General features: G+C 33.1%; 2 protein-coding genes across 3 annotated transcripts; one reads left to right on the forward strand and one right to left on the reverse strand.

The window, feature by feature from the left end:
* Positions 1-10,276: 10,276 nt before the first annotated feature.
* On the reverse strand, positions 10,277-12,244 carry LOC145043567 (Ribosomal protein L23/L15e family protein). 2 transcript variants are annotated; one of them, XM_078992264.1, is made up of 4 exons: positions 12,086-12,240; positions 11,644-11,766; positions 10,926-11,064; positions 10,277-10,841 (listed from the first exon to the last, which is right to left on the reverse strand). In XM_078992264.1, exons 3-4 carry the CDS (start codon positions 11,046-11,048, stop codon positions 10,422-10,424), a joined length of 543 nt encoding a protein of 180 aa, XP_078848390.1. In that variant the 5' UTR covers positions 11,049-11,064; positions 11,644-11,766; positions 12,086-12,240; the 3' UTR covers positions 10,277-10,421. The 2 variants fall into 2 exon arrangements, with proteins under 2 accessions (XP_078848390.1, XP_078848389.1); XM_078992263.1 differs by lacking the exon at positions 11,644-11,766 and having other exon boundaries at positions 12,086-12,244.
* A 2,609-nt stretch (positions 12,245-14,853) lies between these two features.
* Positions 14,854-19,404, forward strand: LOC145043568 (bifunctional aspartate aminotransferase and glutamate/aspartate-prephenate aminotransferase-like). Its single transcript, XM_078992265.1, has 10 exons — positions 14,854-15,084; positions 15,480-15,714; positions 15,824-15,917; positions 16,009-16,112; positions 16,192-16,440; positions 17,136-17,249; positions 17,409-17,492; positions 18,138-18,308; positions 18,582-18,695; positions 18,932-19,404. The coding sequence occupies exons 1-10, from the start codon at positions 14,936-14,938 to the stop codon at positions 19,076-19,078; spliced, it is 1,461 nt and encodes a 486-aa protein (XP_078848391.1). The 5' UTR covers positions 14,854-14,935; the 3' UTR covers positions 19,079-19,404.
* The last annotated feature ends 861 nt before the right edge of the window (positions 19,405-20,265 follow it).

Here is a 20,265-nt window from a genome sequence, read left to right on the forward strand (position 1 = left end):
TTTGAATTTTATTTATCTATTTGGAGTTAAAATATCGAGTAGATTACGGTTTTGGTCCTATTGTTGTCCATTTTTAACATTTTTGATCTTTCTATTTCCATTTTAACATAGGTAGTCCTTATTGGATAGCTTGATAACAATCAAGTCTCTACACTTAACAACCCTAACCTGTTAAACTTCAATATATATATATATATATATATATATATATATATATATATATATATATATATATATATATATATATATATATATATATATATGATTTTGGCCTTCTAGCATATTAATGAAAAAATGTTATACATACCACGTTGGATGTTGGAGGAATTAGGGTTTATTTTAGAGATCTGGATACCCCTTGGATCGTGTGAATATTTTCTGAACGGGTATTTCTACATATTCATGGGTTGCAAGAAATTTAACCTAGGATAATCTAAGATGACACTTACGAATCTAGGCACAAAAATCGTAAGCCAAATTGCTAGAAAGATTCTATGTTTGTTTGAAGAAAAGAGAGCTAATGGTTTTTCGTATGTCTTCTCAAAGAGAAGAGTTGTTTATATATATATAATAAATGAGATTAGGGTTTACCTCTTAGGGGCCGTCATGGGTTGCTTTGGAAGCAGGCTGGAAAATCCAGAATTTAATGAGGATTTAGGTGACACTACTGACATCATAGAGTAGGTACCAAGTCAGCGGAACCTTAGCCAGGGGCTCAGCCCCTTGGACCCTGCTAGGGGCGCTACCCCTAGACCCCCGACTTGTCGTCGAATCAACTTCTAATTTGATCTTATACATGTGTGCACTCCGCACAAACCCATACATATATTAGAGTACATATTATGAAGCCCCTTAGTTCACATGTTAGTTCCAGTTACATAAAATGACATGGTGACACTAAAATCATCAACATTAGATTAATGAGCTACCAAACACATTCCCTATTTTAAAAGTTTCACATAACTTTCATATCCCCCATCTTCTCTAAATCGGTCTTCAGTTCATCCCAAGAAAAAATGACGTCATCTTCAAGTAAATCCAACTTCAATGGAGGTTCACGATGGAAGAACAAGAGTGGTATTAGATGCGAGTCAGGCAAAATGACACAAGGTCACGATCCTTTGTTTATATACATTGTATGTGTATTATAGTATGTGATATTTTGGAAAACTAACTAACATTTATGCTTATAATTGTTGATTAAATGTTTCGAGGTGGTTTTGTTGATCATGGGAAGAGTATGTCATATTTACATATATGTTGATATTTTTTAGACTTCTGTTGTTTTGACATGATTTTGATACATTGTTTTTATGTTTTGGTTTTTATGATGTTAAACAATTTGGTACTTCTATCTTTTATTGACAAATATATGTTTACTTATATTTAAAAAGAAAACGTTGGTTGAAAATTTAGGACGTTACAAATTTGTATGAGAGCCTTGGTTTGAGGAATATGGATGAATATTATTAGCATGATTCTAAACACAAACTAGGGCTTGAAAGATTTTTTTGAAAAAAGAATTTTTATAAAAAGAGGAAAGATGTGATGAGTACAGTCAGCTAGAGCTCAGAAAGGAAAGTTATTCCCAATATCTTCATACTTGCTATATGTGAATTTAGAAATGAATTCTAGAACGCAGGCTAAGGATCTTTTCAAGAATTGTATGTTAGAATTATTTGATCTTTAAGACGCATTGTTTCTTTAGAGTTTGTTTGATATGTGCTATTTGAAGTCCATGTTAATGTTAATTGATTGTTAAGCGACTGCTTTAGAGTTCTAGATAATTAATATGGAATAAAATAAAATGTTTGATTTTGCCTTACTTCCTGTTCATTGTTTGGTTATAGAGTTTAATTAATGACCTTTAGTGACGCAATTAACTAAAGTTGTGACACACTTGTTCTAAAAACCGTCACCAAAAGTCATTTTTGTACTAATGATAATAGTTATGATTAAAAATCCAAAAGGCTCTTACGTAAGCAAAACTACTAAAGTTAAATACTGAGGAGGATTAAACATTGAGAAAGTTGCAAATAGTAAATTTAATTATTATTAATGACATCGTTATCAAGCTTCATCAAGATATCAGAATAATCTTTCACGGTCAAATTTAATTGTAAGAAATAAGTAAAAGTAGATTATTATGTTGTTGGACGAATTGAAATACAAAACAATAAATTAAAACCAACATGTTGATAGCTAATCGTGTTTGTAGAAACCTGCATAAATTTGTTTTCTATCCTTAAAGGTTTTTACTTTGCTTATAGGGTTGTATGCTAAACAATAAAACCTTAGGATTTAATGCAAATTTATCACTTTTCCTACAACTTTCCAACAACTCCCTCAAGTATTAGAATACTGAATACAAAAAAACATTTGTTTGGTGAAAATAATAATTTAGTTAAAATGAACGGTGTATGTTATTACAAAAGAAGTTATTGTTTCATAATTTTTTTTGCTAACTTATTTTATGGATAATTTTATTACATAAGTCTAACTTTTGATTTTCTATGAAATGGTATAATATCTAGTGAAAACTTTGTAGAATTCAAAAGGATTATAGATTTTTTAGATGATTTTTTATTTATTAAGCAGGTACATGTGAACCGAACCATAGTTACTCCCTCTGATTTGGTTTGGTTCCAAATAATGCAAGTAGTTACCAACTACATGTTGGTAATAACTTCACGTGTTTATCACGTGATTGATAGTTGGTTAAGTTTCTATATCAAGTTTGTTAGTGATTAACCTGTATTAAGGTTCCACTTTACTTGTAAGATGTAATCAGTTAGTTATCGGAGAAATAATAAGAAAATAGATTCCATCTCTCTTCTTCTTCTTTCTCTCTCTACATTTCGTATTCATGTTCATACCAAAATCAACATGGTATCAGAGCTGAATCTGATTCATGCTCAAAGTTTGATTCACCTTTTTCACTAAGATTTGTTTAATTCGTCTTCTTCATCTGTTGCTTCAATGGTGCCGACTGGAACAGTACCTGAAAATTCTAATTCCGCTAGAACTCAAATTACTTCTTTAGATCCACTCTATCTTCATCCCTCAGATCATCCTGGTATGCAATTAGTTACCAAACCATTTGATGGATCCAATTTTGGATCGTGGAAGAAGGTGATTACAATTGCACTATCAGCAAAGAACAAATTGGGATTTGTCAATGGTAAAGTAACTAAACCTTCCGCTAATCACACCAATTTTGATCTCTGGCAACGATGCAATGACATGGTGATGTCATGGATTCTGAATGTCCTCTCTAGTGATATTGCTGAATCTGTTCTCTATTCATCCACTGCTGAAGAAGTTTGGAAAGATCTTAATGATCGTTTTGGTCAATCGAATGGTGCAAAACTGTATCAACTTCAAAAGGAAATTTCAGATCTCACTCAAGGAACTAGCGATTTGGCTAGTTATTTCACAAAACTAAAGAAATATTGGGATGAATTAAGTGCTCTTTCGATCATTCCCAAATGTACTTGCTCTGCAGCTCATGAGATGCAAGAACTTCAACAAAATCAAAAGCTTATCAAGTTTCTAATGGGACTAAATGGAGATTACAGTGCTATTAAAGGAAGTATTCTGATGATGAATCCTCTTCCCACAATTACCAAGGCCTATTCTCTTCTCATTCAAGATGAGAAGCAACGTGAGGTACAATCTCCATCACATTTTTTTTTCCTGAATCTGCTTCAATGAATACAAGATCCAATGTTACAACAAAAAATTTCAAATCCACAAATGAGAACAAGAAGATCTATCATGTTCTTTCTGTAAGAAAAGTGGTCATACAGCCAATAAATGTTATAGACTGATTGGATTCCCAAAGGATTTTAAGTTCAACAAGAACAAGGTTGCTGCTAATGTTTCTGGTCAATTTACATCACAAGATGGTCCTAAAGAGTCTTTAACTTCGACTCATTCTATGCAAGAACTCTCCAATGATCAGTATCACCAATTGTGTTCTCTATTGAGCAAACTTAATGACAACAATGTTGGACAAGAATCTCCACAAGTCTCTGCAAATTTAGCTGGTAATGCTTTATTCTCCCAAGATATTTCTGATTATCCAATTAAATGTCATTGTCTTGAAACTAATACAATGACTTGGATAATAGATTCAGGGGCCAGTGATCATATGTGTTTCAATAAATCTGCTCTTATTAATATTCAAAAGCTCAAAAATCCTTATCGTATTACTTTACCAAATGGTCAACAAACTAATGCTCATGAATTTGGGAGTGTTGTCTTAGCCGAATCTGTTATACTTCATCATGTTCTTTATGTCCCTTTATGCAAATTCAATCTTCTTTCCATAGCCAAATTGTGCAGACAATTAAGATATTTAGTTGTTTTTTCAGAACATTCTTGTTTCTTGTTGCAGGGCCCTTCTCAGAAGAGGCCTCTGGTTCTTGGTAGACATCGTGTTGGGCTCTATTTTCTTCAATCAACTTCCAATAGCAATGAAGGAGTAGTACTTTCTGTTACTTCAACACCAAAATTTCATTCATCCATTTTGTTTCCATCTTGTAATGTTGTTTCTAAAACAATTTCTGTATCTATTTGGCATAAAAGACTTGGCCATCTTCCTATGTACAAGTTAAAAACTCTTGATTTGCTTAATAAATCACATTTCATTGATACTTCTTGTGATTCTTGTGAAGTTTGTTCTAAAGCTAGACAACACAAGCTCCCACTCTCCATTAGTTCCATTCATAGTTCAACAATTTTTGAAATGATTCATGTTGATACATGGGGTCCCTATCACACTAAAACTTATGATAATCATTCATACTTTTTGACCATTGTGGATGATTACTCAAGAGCTACATGGACTCATTTACTTAGTACAAAGAGCAATGCATTTGGGGTAATTAAAGGATTTATTGAAATGATTGAGACCCAATTTGGGAGAAAATTAAAGGTCTTAAGAACCGACAATGCTTTTGAATTGGGGTCAAGTAATGAAGGGATTTCTTTTCTACAACAAAAAGGTATCATTCATCAAACAAGTTGTAGATATACCCCTCAACAGAATGGAGTGGTTGAAAGAAAACATAAACACTTGTTAGAAACTTCCAGAGCTCTTCTTTTTCAGTCTAAATTACCCCTTAAATTTTGGGGAGATTGCGTTTTAACTGCTACTTTTCTTATAAATAGATTCCCTTCGAAAATCCTTCATGGTAAATCTCCATTCTCACTTCTCTATGGTACTCAACCTTCTTATTACCATTTGAGAACATTTGGATGTTTATGCTATGCTAGTACTTTACAACATAACATGGATAAACTACAACCAAGATCAATACCTTGTATTTTTATTGGTTATCCATATGGAAAGAAAGCTTACAAATTGTATGATTTGGAAACCAAGAAGATTGTTATTTCCAGGGATGTAGTATTTCATGAAGATATTTTCCCTTTTCAACTTCACAATGACCATTCTACACCTGTGTTTTCACCACAACCAAGTCTATCTCCTTTTGAAGATAGTATCAGTTCATCACCTGATCCATCCTCTTCTCCTTTACCAGTTCAAAATTCAATCAACAACTTTGTTCCTAGAAGATCTGAACGAGTTCCTATTACCCCTGCCCATTTAAAGGACTACATTTGTAACAATGCCTCTGTTACAAATTTAGATGATTTTTGTCCTCACTTTGCATCATGTATACACACTGTCACACACACTCATCAGCCCAAACATGTGTGTTTCAATTCTTTATCTGAACAGAGTCAACAATCTTTTCACAACATGTCTAAGATCATAGAACCATCTTCTTATGATGAAGCCGCATCCATCCCTGAATGGCAAGAAGCCATGAATAAGGAACTTGAAGCACTTGAAGCTAATAACACTTGGACTTTAGTTGATCTTCCTAAAGGAAAGAAGCCCATCAGTTGTAAATGGGTTTACAAGGTTAAATACAAGGCTAATGGGGAAGTGGAAAGATATAAAGGAAGATTAGTTGTGAAAGGGTTCACTCAAAAAGCTGGAATAGATTACAATGAAACTTTCTCTCCTGTGGTGAAAATGACAACAATCCGGGCATTAATTGCAACCGTTGTAAAGAAAGGATGGCCATTATATCAACTAGATGTGAATAATGCATTCCTTCATGGAGAATTGCATGAAGAAATTTACATGAAACCTCCTCCTGGTTTAAAACTTATTAATTCACATCAAGTTTGTCTTTTACAGAAATCCTTATATGGTCTTAAACAAGCATCTAGGCAATGGTATGAAAAGTTGACATTTGCTTTAAAGACTAAAGGATATCAGCATTCAAAGAATGATTATTCATTATTTTTCAAACATGATGACAAATATGTTACATTTGTTGCTGTTTACGTTGATGACAATATGGTGACGGGCAACAATGAAGAAGAAATTACAAGTTTAAAACAGTTTCTTGATTCTACCTTCAAAATTAAAGATCTTGGTCATTTAAATTTTTTTCTTGGCATTGAAGTGTTATATTCAGATTTGGGGGTGATTCTTACACAAAGGAAATTTGCAAATGACATTTTGAAAGAATTCGATTGCAATGGAACCGTTGCTTGTCCTCTTCCAACCAATTCCAAACTATTTTTAGGACAAGGGGCGGTTTTGGAAGAACCGGAACTTTACAGGAGACTTGTGGGCAAGCTTAATTTTTTAGTTCACACTAGACCCGATTTGGCTTTCGCTGTTCAACATCTAAGTCAATTTATGTCTGATCCAAGAAAGCCACACCTTGATGCTGCTACACATGTTCTAAAATATATCAAAAATGATCCTAATCAAGGTTTATTGATGAATAAGTCCAATGATTATTCATTACAAGCCTACTGTGATTCTGATTGGGCTTCATGTCCTCAATCTAGAAGAAGTGTGAGTGGTTTCATAATACTTCTTGGAAACAGCCCCATTGCATGGAAGTCAAAGAAACAAATTACAGTTTCCTTATCCTCTGCAGAAGCAGAATATCGTAGCATGCAAAGAGTGACAGCTGAATTGGCATGGTTGACTCGTTTATTGCATGAATTTACTGTCCCAAATGTTACTCCAGTTGAAGTCAAATGCGATAGTCAAGCTGCCATTCACATTGCCAAGAACCCTGTATTTCACGAACGGACAAAGCATGTTGAGTTAGATTGCCATTTTGTCCGGGAAAAACTTCAAGATGGTTTAATATCCTTAAAACATGTCCCTACTGATCTTCAACTTGCAGATTTATTCACAAAATCATTACCAAGTAAGCAACATCATTTTCTATTAAACAAATTGGGAGCTCAACACTCTCCAATTTGAGGGGGGGGGTGTTGGTAATAACTTCACGTGTTTATCACGTGATTGATAGTTGGTTAAGTTTCTATATCAAGTTTGTTAGTGATTAACCTGTATTAAGGTTCCACTTTACTTGTAAGATGTAATCAGTTAGTTATCGGAGAAATAATAAGAAAATAGATTCCATCTCTCTTCTTCTTCTTTCTCTCTCTACATTTCGTATTCATGTTCATACCAAAATCAACACTACATGTCCACAATTCATAATTTTATTAGTATCCAAACTTAACCATCCCACAAATAGACATTGTTATGTTAAACACATGCTAAAAGCACTTGCTTCTTATCCTCATCTTTGACATCAACCCCGTCACGAAATTGACTCTTTCAATATTGATAATGACATACACTTGGATTAAGATGACAAAGGAGTGTTAGCAACACCAATGGACAAAACTGAAAATTACCTATTTTGAACCTATTATTTACCTTAAGGTTTCGTTTGTTTCTTAACTTTATGCTTGAAACTGGTAAAGCGCTCATTGTAGGAATGGGGATTAATCCATCTGTAAAATCAAAAAATAAAAAGAGAACTAAATTTTGCTAATGTCAAACATCATTTGCAACTTTTGCACCGCCTCAACAAATGGCGTCCATGTAAGCATATGTAAGCAACTATAGGTAAATGATGACTTATATAAAAAAAATTAATTTCACAACCTGCTCTTTATTTTCCCCTTCAATCAAGGATGAACAAAGTTCATGGAACCTTTACGTGATATAATGGCTTCTTTTCTTCCATGTCAATCAAAACTCCTCATAAACTATATAACCCATTGACTTCCCCCACGCTTTGCATTTAGGGGTTGTTTGGTAGCCTCTTAATTGACAAATTAAGAGGCAACCTCTTAACTTTTCAGATTAAGAGTGTTTGGTAATATCTGAATTTTTACCTCTTAATTTATCATACGCCTCTTATTTTTTCAGATATGAAACAAAATCTGAATAAAAACTAGACACGCTTGCTCCTCCCAACTTTCCTTCTTCTCTTTCACAACACGCTACACTCCATACCCTTTGCATCTCCGGTCTGTAAACCGGCCAACCCAACCGCCACCAACCGACCACCGCCTCTGCCTCCGACTCCGCCAGCAACGTCGTATCCGGCAGCGACGTAACCGCCGCCGGCAAGGAAGCCCTCTATGTTTGCTTGAAATCGCCTCCGATCTGCAATCAGATGCTTTGCCCTAAGTTTTTTCTTTTGTTTTGCTCGAAAGGTGCAAGGTAATTTGATTAATGATCCATCATGCTCAAGTTGAAATCATCTCCCAAACATTGTAGATATCATCCGATCTCTTTGTTGATTTTTTACTAGAACAAGAACAATGATGCATTTTTTTTCTTTTTTCCCCTATATTGCTTTTGCCTTTACGTTTTTTTTCCTGGTTTCAATCAAAAGAAAATGGTTTTTTTCATGTTATGTGTTTTTTTCTTCTTTCCCATGTTATCAATGTTTTTTTCTTCAATCGTTAGATGGGAGATTATTGGATATGAAGCCTAATTTGTGTTTTAAGCATATTTGTTGAATCATGTAGGTGTGAAACGTTTAAATTTTAGCATATCTTTTTGCAATTACAGATTATGTTGTTGCTTAATTAGAGAAGGTAAAGAAAAAGGCATTAAAATTGGGACAATGAGTGGTGCACGTAGATGATCAAAATCCTTATGTGACAACAAAGAAGAAGCAATCCCTTAAAGTGGAAAGATTCTTGATTCAAGCTTTCATGGAGATACTTCACTAAAACGATCAAATTCAGAAGCTAATGATGTATTTCTGTCTGATGATGATTTTTCTCATGACCCTATGCAACAACCAAATGAAAACATCCCATATAGGTTTGCAATTTCATTACATGCAACAACAGGTTCGTAACATCACAGATTCATAGATGTTTGTTTAGATGCTTTTATTTAATAAGTAATAACTTCAAATTCTTTATATCCCACATGCTTTTATTCGGTCATTTAGAAATTTTGATGCTGAAATCAGATTTGTGTTTGATGTTCTGGCTGTTATCATGAACTATGCATTACTTTTGCTGAATTGTGCATTTATTTTGTTGAAATTGTTGTTAAAAATGTTCTTTTGATTTTATGGCAATCGAGGAGAACAATGGTCAAGCATAAGGGGGAGAGAATGATGGTCGAAACATACACGATATGGAATCGAGTTTTGAAGGCAACAAATACATGGATAATTTGCGTGACCGATTGCGAATCAATTGGGGTCAAATTAAATTTGTAGGATTTTATTTGGATCTTAATATGATTTTATGGATTTAAAAATATTTATGTTTGATTTGGATTAGTGTTTAATTTTGATTTATGTTAAATTTGGATTTTACATGGTGTTTATATATATTTTTTATATTTATTTAAGAAATTTATTAGGTTATTTTCTAAACAAACACTTGGATTCAATAAAAAACAAAACAGAAGGGTAAAATGATCATTTTAATAATTCAGCACAACAATTCAGATGTCTCAACCAAACAGCATGTTAAACATTCAGTTCTTAAAATTTCAAACCCTCTTAGAAATTCAGATCTCTTAAAAATTCAGATCCTGCCAAACAGCCCCTTAGACTTGCTAACCAACTTTACAATCGTTAGAAGTTAATGCATCTTCACCACTCTAAATTTTTTGATAATCTTTGTTTGGTGAACACAACCGTTTATGGCTATCTATCATAAATTGACATTCAAAATGAATAAAGTTGCATTCATTACACATAACATGACTAAACTAACAGTCAAGCTTTCTAAATCTATATTTTATGACAAGATGAAAAGGACATTCGCATATTTTGCTAGAGAAAATAAAAATTTGTAATTTTTACCCAATCCATATGATATATTGGGTTATGTTGTAAAAAGTTATAATCTTTGTGCTTTGACTCAATTCTCACATAACAAACATGATCTAAAAAAATGAAATGAAAGTTTGAGCCCATCCCTTGTTGAATAATTTCAAAACAAACAAACAAAAACAAAGTCTTATGATAACTTTTCACCCAGACATTTCATCAAACACCTAGAATGCATATTATTCAACGAAACCAACAAACATCAAAAGACTATCTAGCGGTAGACCGCATGGCAGTCCATGGAAACTTGGACGTGCCGGCGGTGCTATCAGTGCCACCGCCGCCCCTCCGACGGTCCTCCACACCCCGCCGTTCCCTACCACCATAACCAGTCTGTTTCTTAACCCCACCACCATCAAGCCAATGTGTTTTCTTTGTTTCATCACCTTCAACAATGCTTGATTTAGCCTGTTTGCTCATCATGTTCTTCTTTTCCTCTTGGATTACACGAATAGGGTATAAATCAGGGGATATTGAAAGAGGGTTTCTTAAAGTAACATATGCTTTTTTGTAATCAGGTTTAGCAATCAAAACTCCACCTCTTTTCTTCTTCTTTCCATCCATGTTTAGGGTTCGAACCTCGTCCACTTCAAATCCGTATAATGATTCCAAAACTCTCTTGATTTCAATCTAAATTTGGAATTATAAAAGGTAACAAAAACATACAACAGAATATGCACAAAATGTTATTCAAAAAAAGTAATGTTTGTGTACCTTTGAAGCAGAGGGGATGGTTTTGAGGGCGATTTCGGTAATGTTTGAAAAAGAAGAGGGCATGAGAAGCTTTATTGGGATATTGGCAAAGTTAACCACTCTTCTTCCCAATCTACTGCCCATTTTTTAAATGAAAGCCCTAAAAAGTAATGGAAGCAAAGAAATTCAGTTGATTCAACTCTAACCTTTTTGTGTATGCTAAATTCAAGAAAATCTTATCTAAAATGCATATGGATTCCTTAAATTAGCAAACAGAATAAGGAAAGCCAAGACTACCCAAGTCCCTAGTGACTAGAGAAGAAACTTACATTATCTCATTCATTAAAAAAAATTATATTCAACAGAATTTATTTTGAGGGTGACATTATGTAGAATCAAGAAAAGTAATACCTTTACATTACCATTGTATCTTTAAGATGTTAATCATATGTTGGTGTCTAAGGTCTCTAGATAACTAGAAAATTAGCTATACAGATCGTTTATGAGCAAAGATAGCAGCTGAGAGAAGATTAAGATGAGGATGATTAGAGGTGCCAAAATGGGCAGTTGGGTCTGATTGGGCAATGGATTAAAGTGGTAAGGGCTAAAATCAGCAGTTTTTAGAGAAAACATCTTTTTTTCAGAAAGCAATAGCTCTCTGAATTCAAAAATCACACACACACAGCGCAGATAAGTCTCATAAGAAAGCTGCCCTGCTACTTTATCATAAGAAACATACATTTGTTTGCATTTGTATGTCAGGTAACTCGAATGCTTCATCTTTTTTGGTCTATAGCTGCAAGCTTCTTATAAGAGGATGAACATTGATGGTGGGTCTTGGGTTTTGGGGCTTTAGACGGATCTGTACATTCAAATAAGAGCAACGACAATGATTCCGATTTCTGGCATTGATTCGGATCCTAATCACAGATTGTATAAATCTGGTGGTTGTTTATTTAAGCATGAAAGCTCTGTTTCTGCTACTGTTCATAAAGAAGACGATAATTTTCTTCTTATCTTACTGAGCTCAAAAAATTCATTCCAACAACGTGCAAATCGCAAGGGACGAATCGAAAGCTCAAAAGTTAATAGAAATTCGAACAACTAACCGGTTTCATCAAATTAAACAAGGTAGAAACCCTAGTTTTAGATGGAACGATCAAATGAATGGAGAAACTAACCTGAAATAACGGAATTTCTGGATTACTATAAGCAAATGATGAGCGACTCAAGAGAAATGAGAGCAATCTGCGAGAATCGAGATGGAAGATGTTTCCGATTGCAATGGAGCGACGAGAAGCTCCTCGTTGTCGGCTATTCGGCTTCAGTTTTCTATATAGGCCGTGTCATTTGGATAGTACATAGAGTCTAAATCATTGACAAGAATCAAAATTGACCCAATAAGTCCAGCCCAATATAATCGATCTTACTTACAAGTCTGCAACAAAAATTGTCTAATTAGACGTTGTTATTACTAATCTTAAATTCACATCTTTATTATAATAATTATAATCGATATTGTTAAGTATTATATATGCTTATAACTAAAAGATAATATTTAATTAAGATTATTATGAATTGTAATTTATTTTGGTGAGAATGTGTATGACATATGAATCAAATTCTAAATCATATGAATTCTCATTTAATGCTAGTGGAGGGGATAATTTTTTTGTTTTCTACATTTAATCCCTTTCAATTATTTCTTATTTACCTTTTTTTTTTTTTTTTTGCAAACAGCAAAATATTATCAAAAAACCCACATCAAGGAGATGTGAAGAACAAACAAACAATACAAAAGAAAACGGAAAAAAACAAACGAAGAACAACAGGGAAATTGAAAACGATTACAAACAAAGGAAATGACTAATATTCAAAACTCTCCAATCCATTTTTTTGAATGAACCTCTATGCTTGCACCATATAAATGTTGTTGCTTTTATTCTTTTCACTGTGTTCGCCGAAACTATTGGAATTTTTTCAAAATCTTTTTGTTCCTATCCATCCATATCCATCCATATGAACCATAAAGCTCCACATAATATTGCATTGAACATTCTTCTTTTATATTTACACTTCGACCACCGTGAGATGAACAAGGGCATATTATCCACCAAAAGAAATCTATCACATCTAATCTCACACCACACCATTATTGAATCCATTATTTCCTTTGCCACATGACAAGTTAACAAAATATGTTCACATGTCTCCTCCTCTGAATTGCATACACCACGCATAGTATTTAGAATTATGATACCCCTGTTTTTAATTCCACAGCAGATGGAATTCTACCGAGTTTTGCTCTCCAGATGAAACATAGAATCTTAAAGGGAATCAACTTATCCCAAGCAAATAGTCCGTCGTTGACGATATATCCCGCCAATTCTATTATCTCCCGTAACATGAAGACCATAAACCTACCATCTCTTACAAAGTCAGATTCCCAACATCGATCTGTTGAACTCCACGACACAATTTCCTTTGGTTCAATGTTATATTGCATATAGCGATTTCGTGTTTTTATAATATTTTTCCACACCCCGGTGTTGGATCTGTTAGCGTAAAGAGACCAATGCCTCCCTTCTAGATTATGGATACTTCGAATTACTTTGGACCACATAGATGGTTCATCTGCTTTCAAGCGCCACATCCATTTGGCTAACAAAGAAATATTCGTAGCTTTAATGGACCCAAGCCCAATGCCTCCTACCTTCTTTGGTGCTATAATCTTATCTCATTTGATCCAATAAATACTTTTTTGTTATACTCTCTACACCAAATGAATTTCCTCATAATTTTTTCAAGTGTGTCAAGAACGCCATTTGGGATTACAAATATAGACATAAAATATGTTGGGAGATTACCCAACACCGCCTCTCCAAGTGATACTCTACCACCAAAGCTCAATGCTTTCGCTTTCCACGTAGACAACTTGGAGTGGAACTTTTCAATGATCGGCCTCCATGCATTCTTTTTATTCATATTGTCACCAACAGGGATACCCAAGTAAGTAAATGAAATCGATGATGGTTCACATCCAAGAGGGATACCCAAGTAAGTAAATGAAATCGATGATGGTTCACATCCAAGAAGGACAGACCAATTCAAGATTTCCATAAAGGGGAGCACCAACACCAAACACTTTTGACTTTTTATTAAATATTTATTGATATTAACTATGTGAAATATAAAATTTATAATGATTATATAAAAATATACAAAAATTCAAAAAATTACTAAAAACACATCACTCGACAAACAAATACCTAATCATTGTATTATTATATATTTATGAAAAAATATATATAATTTTAACTTATTTATATTTATATTTTTTATAACATTAAATAACTATAAATAAATACTATTAGTTATCATGTGTGTTTAAATAACTAATTGGTTTATATAATATTAATATTAACTGATAATAAAAAAATACATAATCTTACTCAAGAAAAAGAAGATTGAGAGCGAAATAGACGGGATACATGTGTAAAAAAAAGTCAAAAAATTACTAAAAACCAAGGTTCTAAAAAGCTCGCTATGACTCCAAGGCTTGCATGTGCCGTCAAGATTTGCCAAAACGCCGCCTTGACCCATATATGTGTATAAAAATGAATAATAGTAGAAAATACATATAAAAATATGAATTATATACAAAATTGCCGCCTTAAGTCACGCCTTACAAACGACGTGACTCGCCAATACTTGAAAAAGCTTGAGATTTGACATTGTCACCAAGTCACGTCTTACGTTATTTAGAAGCTTACTAAAAACACATCACTAGATGAACAAATACCTAATCATTGTATTATTATATATTTATAAAAATATTATCCATAAACATATCCAAACTTTAGATGATAAAATAATCAAATTAAATAATAAATTGACGTGGAATACAATGGTAATGGCAGATTACTTATAGATAATCAATCATTTTTTTTTCTTCATGTTCTTCAAAATTTGTGCACGCATGATGCTTCATGTTCTGATACAAAAATCAAACCACCTAAATTCACATATACATGGCTGCTCAAATCTCTCCCATTTTTTCAACATGCACCACTAAATCCGTGAATGATGAGTCTCTCGTCCCCGGTTTCGATTCCCAGAGAATCACCAAATATACAACAATTTCCTTCTCTTCTCACCTCAACGCCAATCTGTCAATCAAGTATGTTTCTTCCTATTACTACTCACTTGATACTGTTATATTTTTGCTTCAATTGATATTTGTTTTGTGATTAGATACAGATTTTCGGTTGTAAGTAACAAAATCAGTTCACCACTGAACTGAATCAGTCTAAACTTTGAATTTAGGCTTATGATTTGGAATTTATGGCTCCAAAATCATAGTCGTAATCCGATCTTCCTGATAGAGATGAGATCTTTGCTTGAAATAGGAACCTTAAGGGCATCATTTATCAATTTGATACCATGATTCACCAAAATCACGTCTAAAATTTCCATATGATGTTAGATTTAGTATCATACTACTGTAACCTGTTTATGCTTCTTACGATTACACCACAATGTGTTCATTTCGGTTCTATTTGTATGCTGTAATAGATCTTTGGAGACTAGAAGAAGACGACGAAAACAAAACTACTCCAAATTAGTAACAGAATGCTACTCTGACCAAATGAAGCTTGATACCAGTCTGGGCCCTAGGGTCAATTCCGTAAATCCTTCAAAAACAGTGTCCCTAATTGACGAAACAGCTGCACTTCTAGAAGCCGGTATTCCTGTCATTCGCTTAGCTACCGGAGAATCCGATTTTGACACCCCCGCTGTTATCGCTGAGGTAGCTGCTGTTTTCATGATATAAATCTGTCGATTATTTCGTCAATTCAATCCACTCTCTTTCATTGCTATAGTTGTTAAAATCTATATTTACTTTTCTTTGTACATAGGCTGGAATAAATGCAATTCGTGAAGGTTACACAAGGTATACATCTAATGCAGGTACCCTTGAACTACGAACAGCAATTTGCAAGAAATTGAAGGGTAAGATCAAATGAAATTTGAATCCTTTTGAGTTTTGAGATATGAACATTGATGATTCCTTAAATACTTTTCTTTTATTTCCTTGTTGTAGAGGAGAATCATATTTCCTACACACCCGATGAAATTGTGGTTAGTAATGGGGCAAAACAGAGTACACTACAAGCAGTTCTTGCTGTTTGTTCCCCAGGAGACGAGGTCTGAGTATAAATTTATGAATTATGATTTCTATAAATAGATTTGTGGGATTGTTTAACAATGTTTCTTGATTTTTCAGGTTATAATTCCAGCTCCATTTTGGGTAAGTTACCCTGAATTGGCAAGGTTGGCTGATGCAACACCTGTGATTATTCCTGCAAGCATCTCTGAAAATTTTCTGTTAGATCCGAAGCTTCTAGAATCTAAGCTTACTCAGAAGTCAAGACTGCTAATTCTTTGTTCTCCATGTAACCCAACAGGGGCAGTTTATCCTAGGAAGCTTCTAGAAGAAATTGCTCTAGTTGTTGCAAAGCATCCAAGACTTTTGGTAATCACTGTCTTGGCTTTGGCGTGTGTAGTTCTTGGAATCTGATGGAATTGGAATTCAAGATTCCCTCTCGTGTTTCTTTTGGTGGATTGAATCAAATTCCGTTGGAATCTTCATGTTTCATTTGTTTTCTTGTTTATCTCTTTTAATTATTAAAAGACCGAAATACCCTTAGGAAGGTCACAACAATGACCAAGATGGTATGTTCCATTAAAAAAATGACTTACCCTTTCAACAAAATTACCATTTATTTCGCAAAGGAACCGATGAATTTCGAAATTGCTTTATGCTCTCCACGACAAAAAAAAAAAGATCTTTAAAGAAATTCGGGAAAAATATTATATGAATAATAATTCATATATTATAGTGGGGACCATCAAAAAAGCATTTTCACAGTTTGCAATAGGACCCATATGATCTGACCATTTTGTAAGGTGGACAATTTTTTAAATACACCATGTCATTTTGATCATTTTTGTGATCACCCCTAAATTAAAAGTTCAATTTATATACACTTACAATAAACAAAAATCTACAAGCATACATAAAATTTTGAAATTTATTTGCATTAACACGTGGACAAGGCGACGATTCTTTCAAAAATCCAATTCCTTCGACAGATTTAATTTGTTTGAAAAACAATGTTTAAGTAATGTAAACATGATTTGATTGATGTTGGTTTTGTTGATGTTCAGGTGGTTTCTGATGAAACTTATGAGCACATAATATTTTCGCCAGCAACCCACACGAGTTTTGCATCTTTGCCTGGCATGTGGGAACGGACACTAACAGTCAATGGGTTCTCTAAGGTATAAATATGATATTTATATTTGCATTCACAATTCCCTTTTCTATATAAATTAATGCACTGAAAAGCTGTATTTTTCTTTAGTCATTCATTGGACATTCTTTATTAATTAATGTCTAATGATATGTATAAGAGTAGTGTGCATATTTATTTGTTGTAGGCTTTTGCAATGACTGGATGGAGACTTGGATATATTGCTGGTCCTAAACACTTTGTTGCTGCCACTGGAAAAATTCAAAGTCAGGTATGTACATAGTCTCATTCTAATTAATTTTCTTATTGTGTGTGTGTGTGTGTGTGTTTCACATGTGAAATTTTCCATATTTCTCTATCGGAAACATGATCAAGATTGTTTTCATGAAGTTCTTTTTTGGAACAAATGAGAGCAAATGACTATTTTACCCTTGGTGTTGTGTGAACAAAGACTGGTTCTTTTTTGAACTAAATGATAGTAAAAAACCATTTTACCCTTATGTTTGGAGGAAGTGTTGTATGAACAAAGGTTAATTTTTTTTACTGAATGTGAGTAAATGACCATTTTACCCTTATGTAGTTATGTCTAGAAGTGTAGTCCGAATAAAATTTGTTTCTTTTTTGACTGAAGTATGAACAAAGAACGTTTCCTTTTTTGCAACCGGCTGAAGGAGGAGGAGGGTAAATGACCATTTTACCCTTCTGTCTAGAAGTGTTATATTGACTATGAATTTTCTTTTATGGACTGAAAAATGAGTAAATGATTGTTAACCTTTTTTCTACAAGTGATGCTAAATATACTACCCATTGCCTTAATGGAATAGAATATACTACCGGATAAATGACTATTTTGCCCTTTCATATAATCTTTTGTTGAATAACGAGTCAATTTAGTCCCTCTGCTTTGTTGACTCAGTCAACTTCAGGTGCTAGTAGCATATCTCAAAAAGCGGCTGTAGCTGCTTTAGGAATGGGATACGCAGGTGGAGAAGCTGTTTCACAAATGGTCAAAGCATTTCGTGAACGAAGAGATTTTTTGGTCAAAGCTTTCAGGGAATTAAATGGTGTCAAAATATCTGAACCTCAGGTAAACTTAATGCCCATGTGGTAAATAAACTTTTCTAATTTAATTTTAGTTTTAATATTTATTTTCGGGAACTTTACACCACATAGGCTTACTAAACAATTAGGGACTTAAACAACAAAATGACAATAGATGGTGGCTAAATAGTGAAATTAACCCTTTCATTTTCTTACCAATTTATGCATCAACTAATACAAATTATGCGTCGTGTTTCAATCAGTTAGAATGACACGCATATAAAACACAACTTTGTAATATTCGTGGTTTGGTTTACAGGGTGCTTTCTACATCTTTCTTGATTTGAGCTATTACTATGGTATGGAGGTTGATGGTTTTGGTTTGATTAAGGATTCAGAGTCACTATGTCGGTATTTGCTGCAAAAATGTCAGGTAATATTTTAGGCTTTAAATAATGCAAGAAATACCATCATACATACATTTATTGAAGCATTCTACTTTCATTTCTTCCTATACAAATCAATTTTCAATGATATAATTGGATAGGTTTTTAAAAGCAAAATGTCCTAATAAGAAAAATTGAAAGTATGAAAATGCAATTCTATAATTGTTTAGAATAATAAATTATTGAAAGTAGGTTGCTAATTCTTGCATTTAAATGAACTCAGGTTGTCCTTGTCCCGGGAGTTGCATTTGGGGATGACAATTGCATCCGGATCTCTTATGCAACATCTCTCTCCACCCTTCAAACCGCTGTTGACAGAATTAAGAAAGCTATCGTCACTCTTAAAGCCCCACCCGCGATATCTCTTTAAATATTCCAAACCAAGTCAGGGTAAAACTGTCATTTCACATAGTGTGAGTGATATTGGGAAATGGGAATGTTTCTTTTTTCTTGTGATTAGGCAGAAACTTATTTTTTAAGTTATTTATTAGGACGTTTTACTTTCTTCTTTAACAATTAAATAATTATTCTTATCTATTGGAAATTTGTTATGAAGCTTTCCTCATCCAATCTGTCGCTTTTAAGAAGGATATTACTTGTGTTGACTTTGAACTGTATAAAAACAGTACAATATAGGTGGAAAATATTCATTTTTATTTTGTATATTTATCCTTAAATTCTTTTCATTGGTTTTTATCTATCCTTTTTAACTATGTTTTTCTTTATAAAAATATGCATTTTTATTTTTGTATATTTAATGAAATAAATCAAATAAACTAAAAATATTAAAGACTTGAAACTTAATTAGGGTAATGGGATGACATTAAAATATTGTTGAGAGAAGGGGATAAAATGAACAGAAATTCAATATACAATAATCTTTTATTCTAGGGGAGAGTTAAAAAATAAGTTGTGCCAAGCTTAATAAAAAAAAGAGGTTATCAGGCACGCTTATATAGAGGGTGTTTGGCTTAGTTTTTGTGGGGCAAAAGTCTTTTTTGTAAAAAGACTTTGTACAAAAGTTGTTTTTTAAAATGTGTTTGGATTAATTTTAGAACGAAAAAGTTAAAAGTTAAAGTGTTTGGTTTAACTTTTACATGTAAAATGATTAAAAATGACATATTTACATTGATTTACTACTTTACATATATTATTTTATACTTAATTTTTTTTAAACACATATTATAATTTTGTAAACATTTTATTAGAAAATATAAAATATAAATTTCTTTTAAAATATTTCTAATTTTTTGGATTAGACCATGACAATATTGAAATTACTACGTTCATACAAATTGTAAATAATTCATAAGAGGACTTTTTGGATTAGACCATGACAATATTAAAATTACATTCATACGAACCGTAAATAATTCATAAAAAAATATCATAGATAATATTACATTCATCTTCGCAATGTGATTATATCTTGTGTAATAATATCACGTATTGCTGCCATATATAAATCATCATCACTTGTGCAATGTGTACTTGGACCTTCTTCGTAAACATCACTACCAGTATCACCTCGTACGAGATTGTAGGATTCTTTTTGTG

This window comes from Lactuca saligna, chromosome 4 (genome assembly GCF_052625555.1).
Source record: "Lactuca saligna cultivar CGN05327 chromosome 4, ASM5262555v1, whole genome shotgun sequence".
Classification (NCBI taxonomy): Eukaryota; Viridiplantae; Streptophyta; class Magnoliopsida; order Asterales; family Asteraceae; genus Lactuca; species Lactuca saligna.

What these genes read in the sequence shown, in the direction of transcription:
- LOC145043568 (XM_078992265.1), top strand. Translation starts at nt 14,936, where the DNA reads ATGGCTGCTCAAATCTCTCCCATTTTTTCAACATGCACCACTAAATCC. An exon ending in CCCCCGCTGTTATCGCTGAG is followed by an intron (nt 15,715 to 15,823) that starts GTAGCTGCTGTT and finishes CTTTGTACATAG; the next exon opens with GCTGGAATAAATGCAATTCG. An exon ending in ATTTGCTGCAAAAATGTCAG is followed by an intron (nt 18,696 to 18,931) that starts GTAATATTTTAG and finishes AAATGAACTCAG; the next exon opens with GTTGTCCTTGTCCCGGGAGT.
- LOC145043567 (XM_078992263.1), bottom strand. Translation starts at nt 11,048, where the DNA reads ATGGGCAGTAGATTGGGAAGAAGAGTGGTTAACTTTGCCAATATCCCA. An exon ending in CCATCCCCTCTGCTTCAAAG is followed by an intron (nt 10,842 to 10,925) that starts GTACACAAACAT and finishes TTCCAAATTTAG; the next exon opens with ATTGAAATCAAGAGAGTTTT.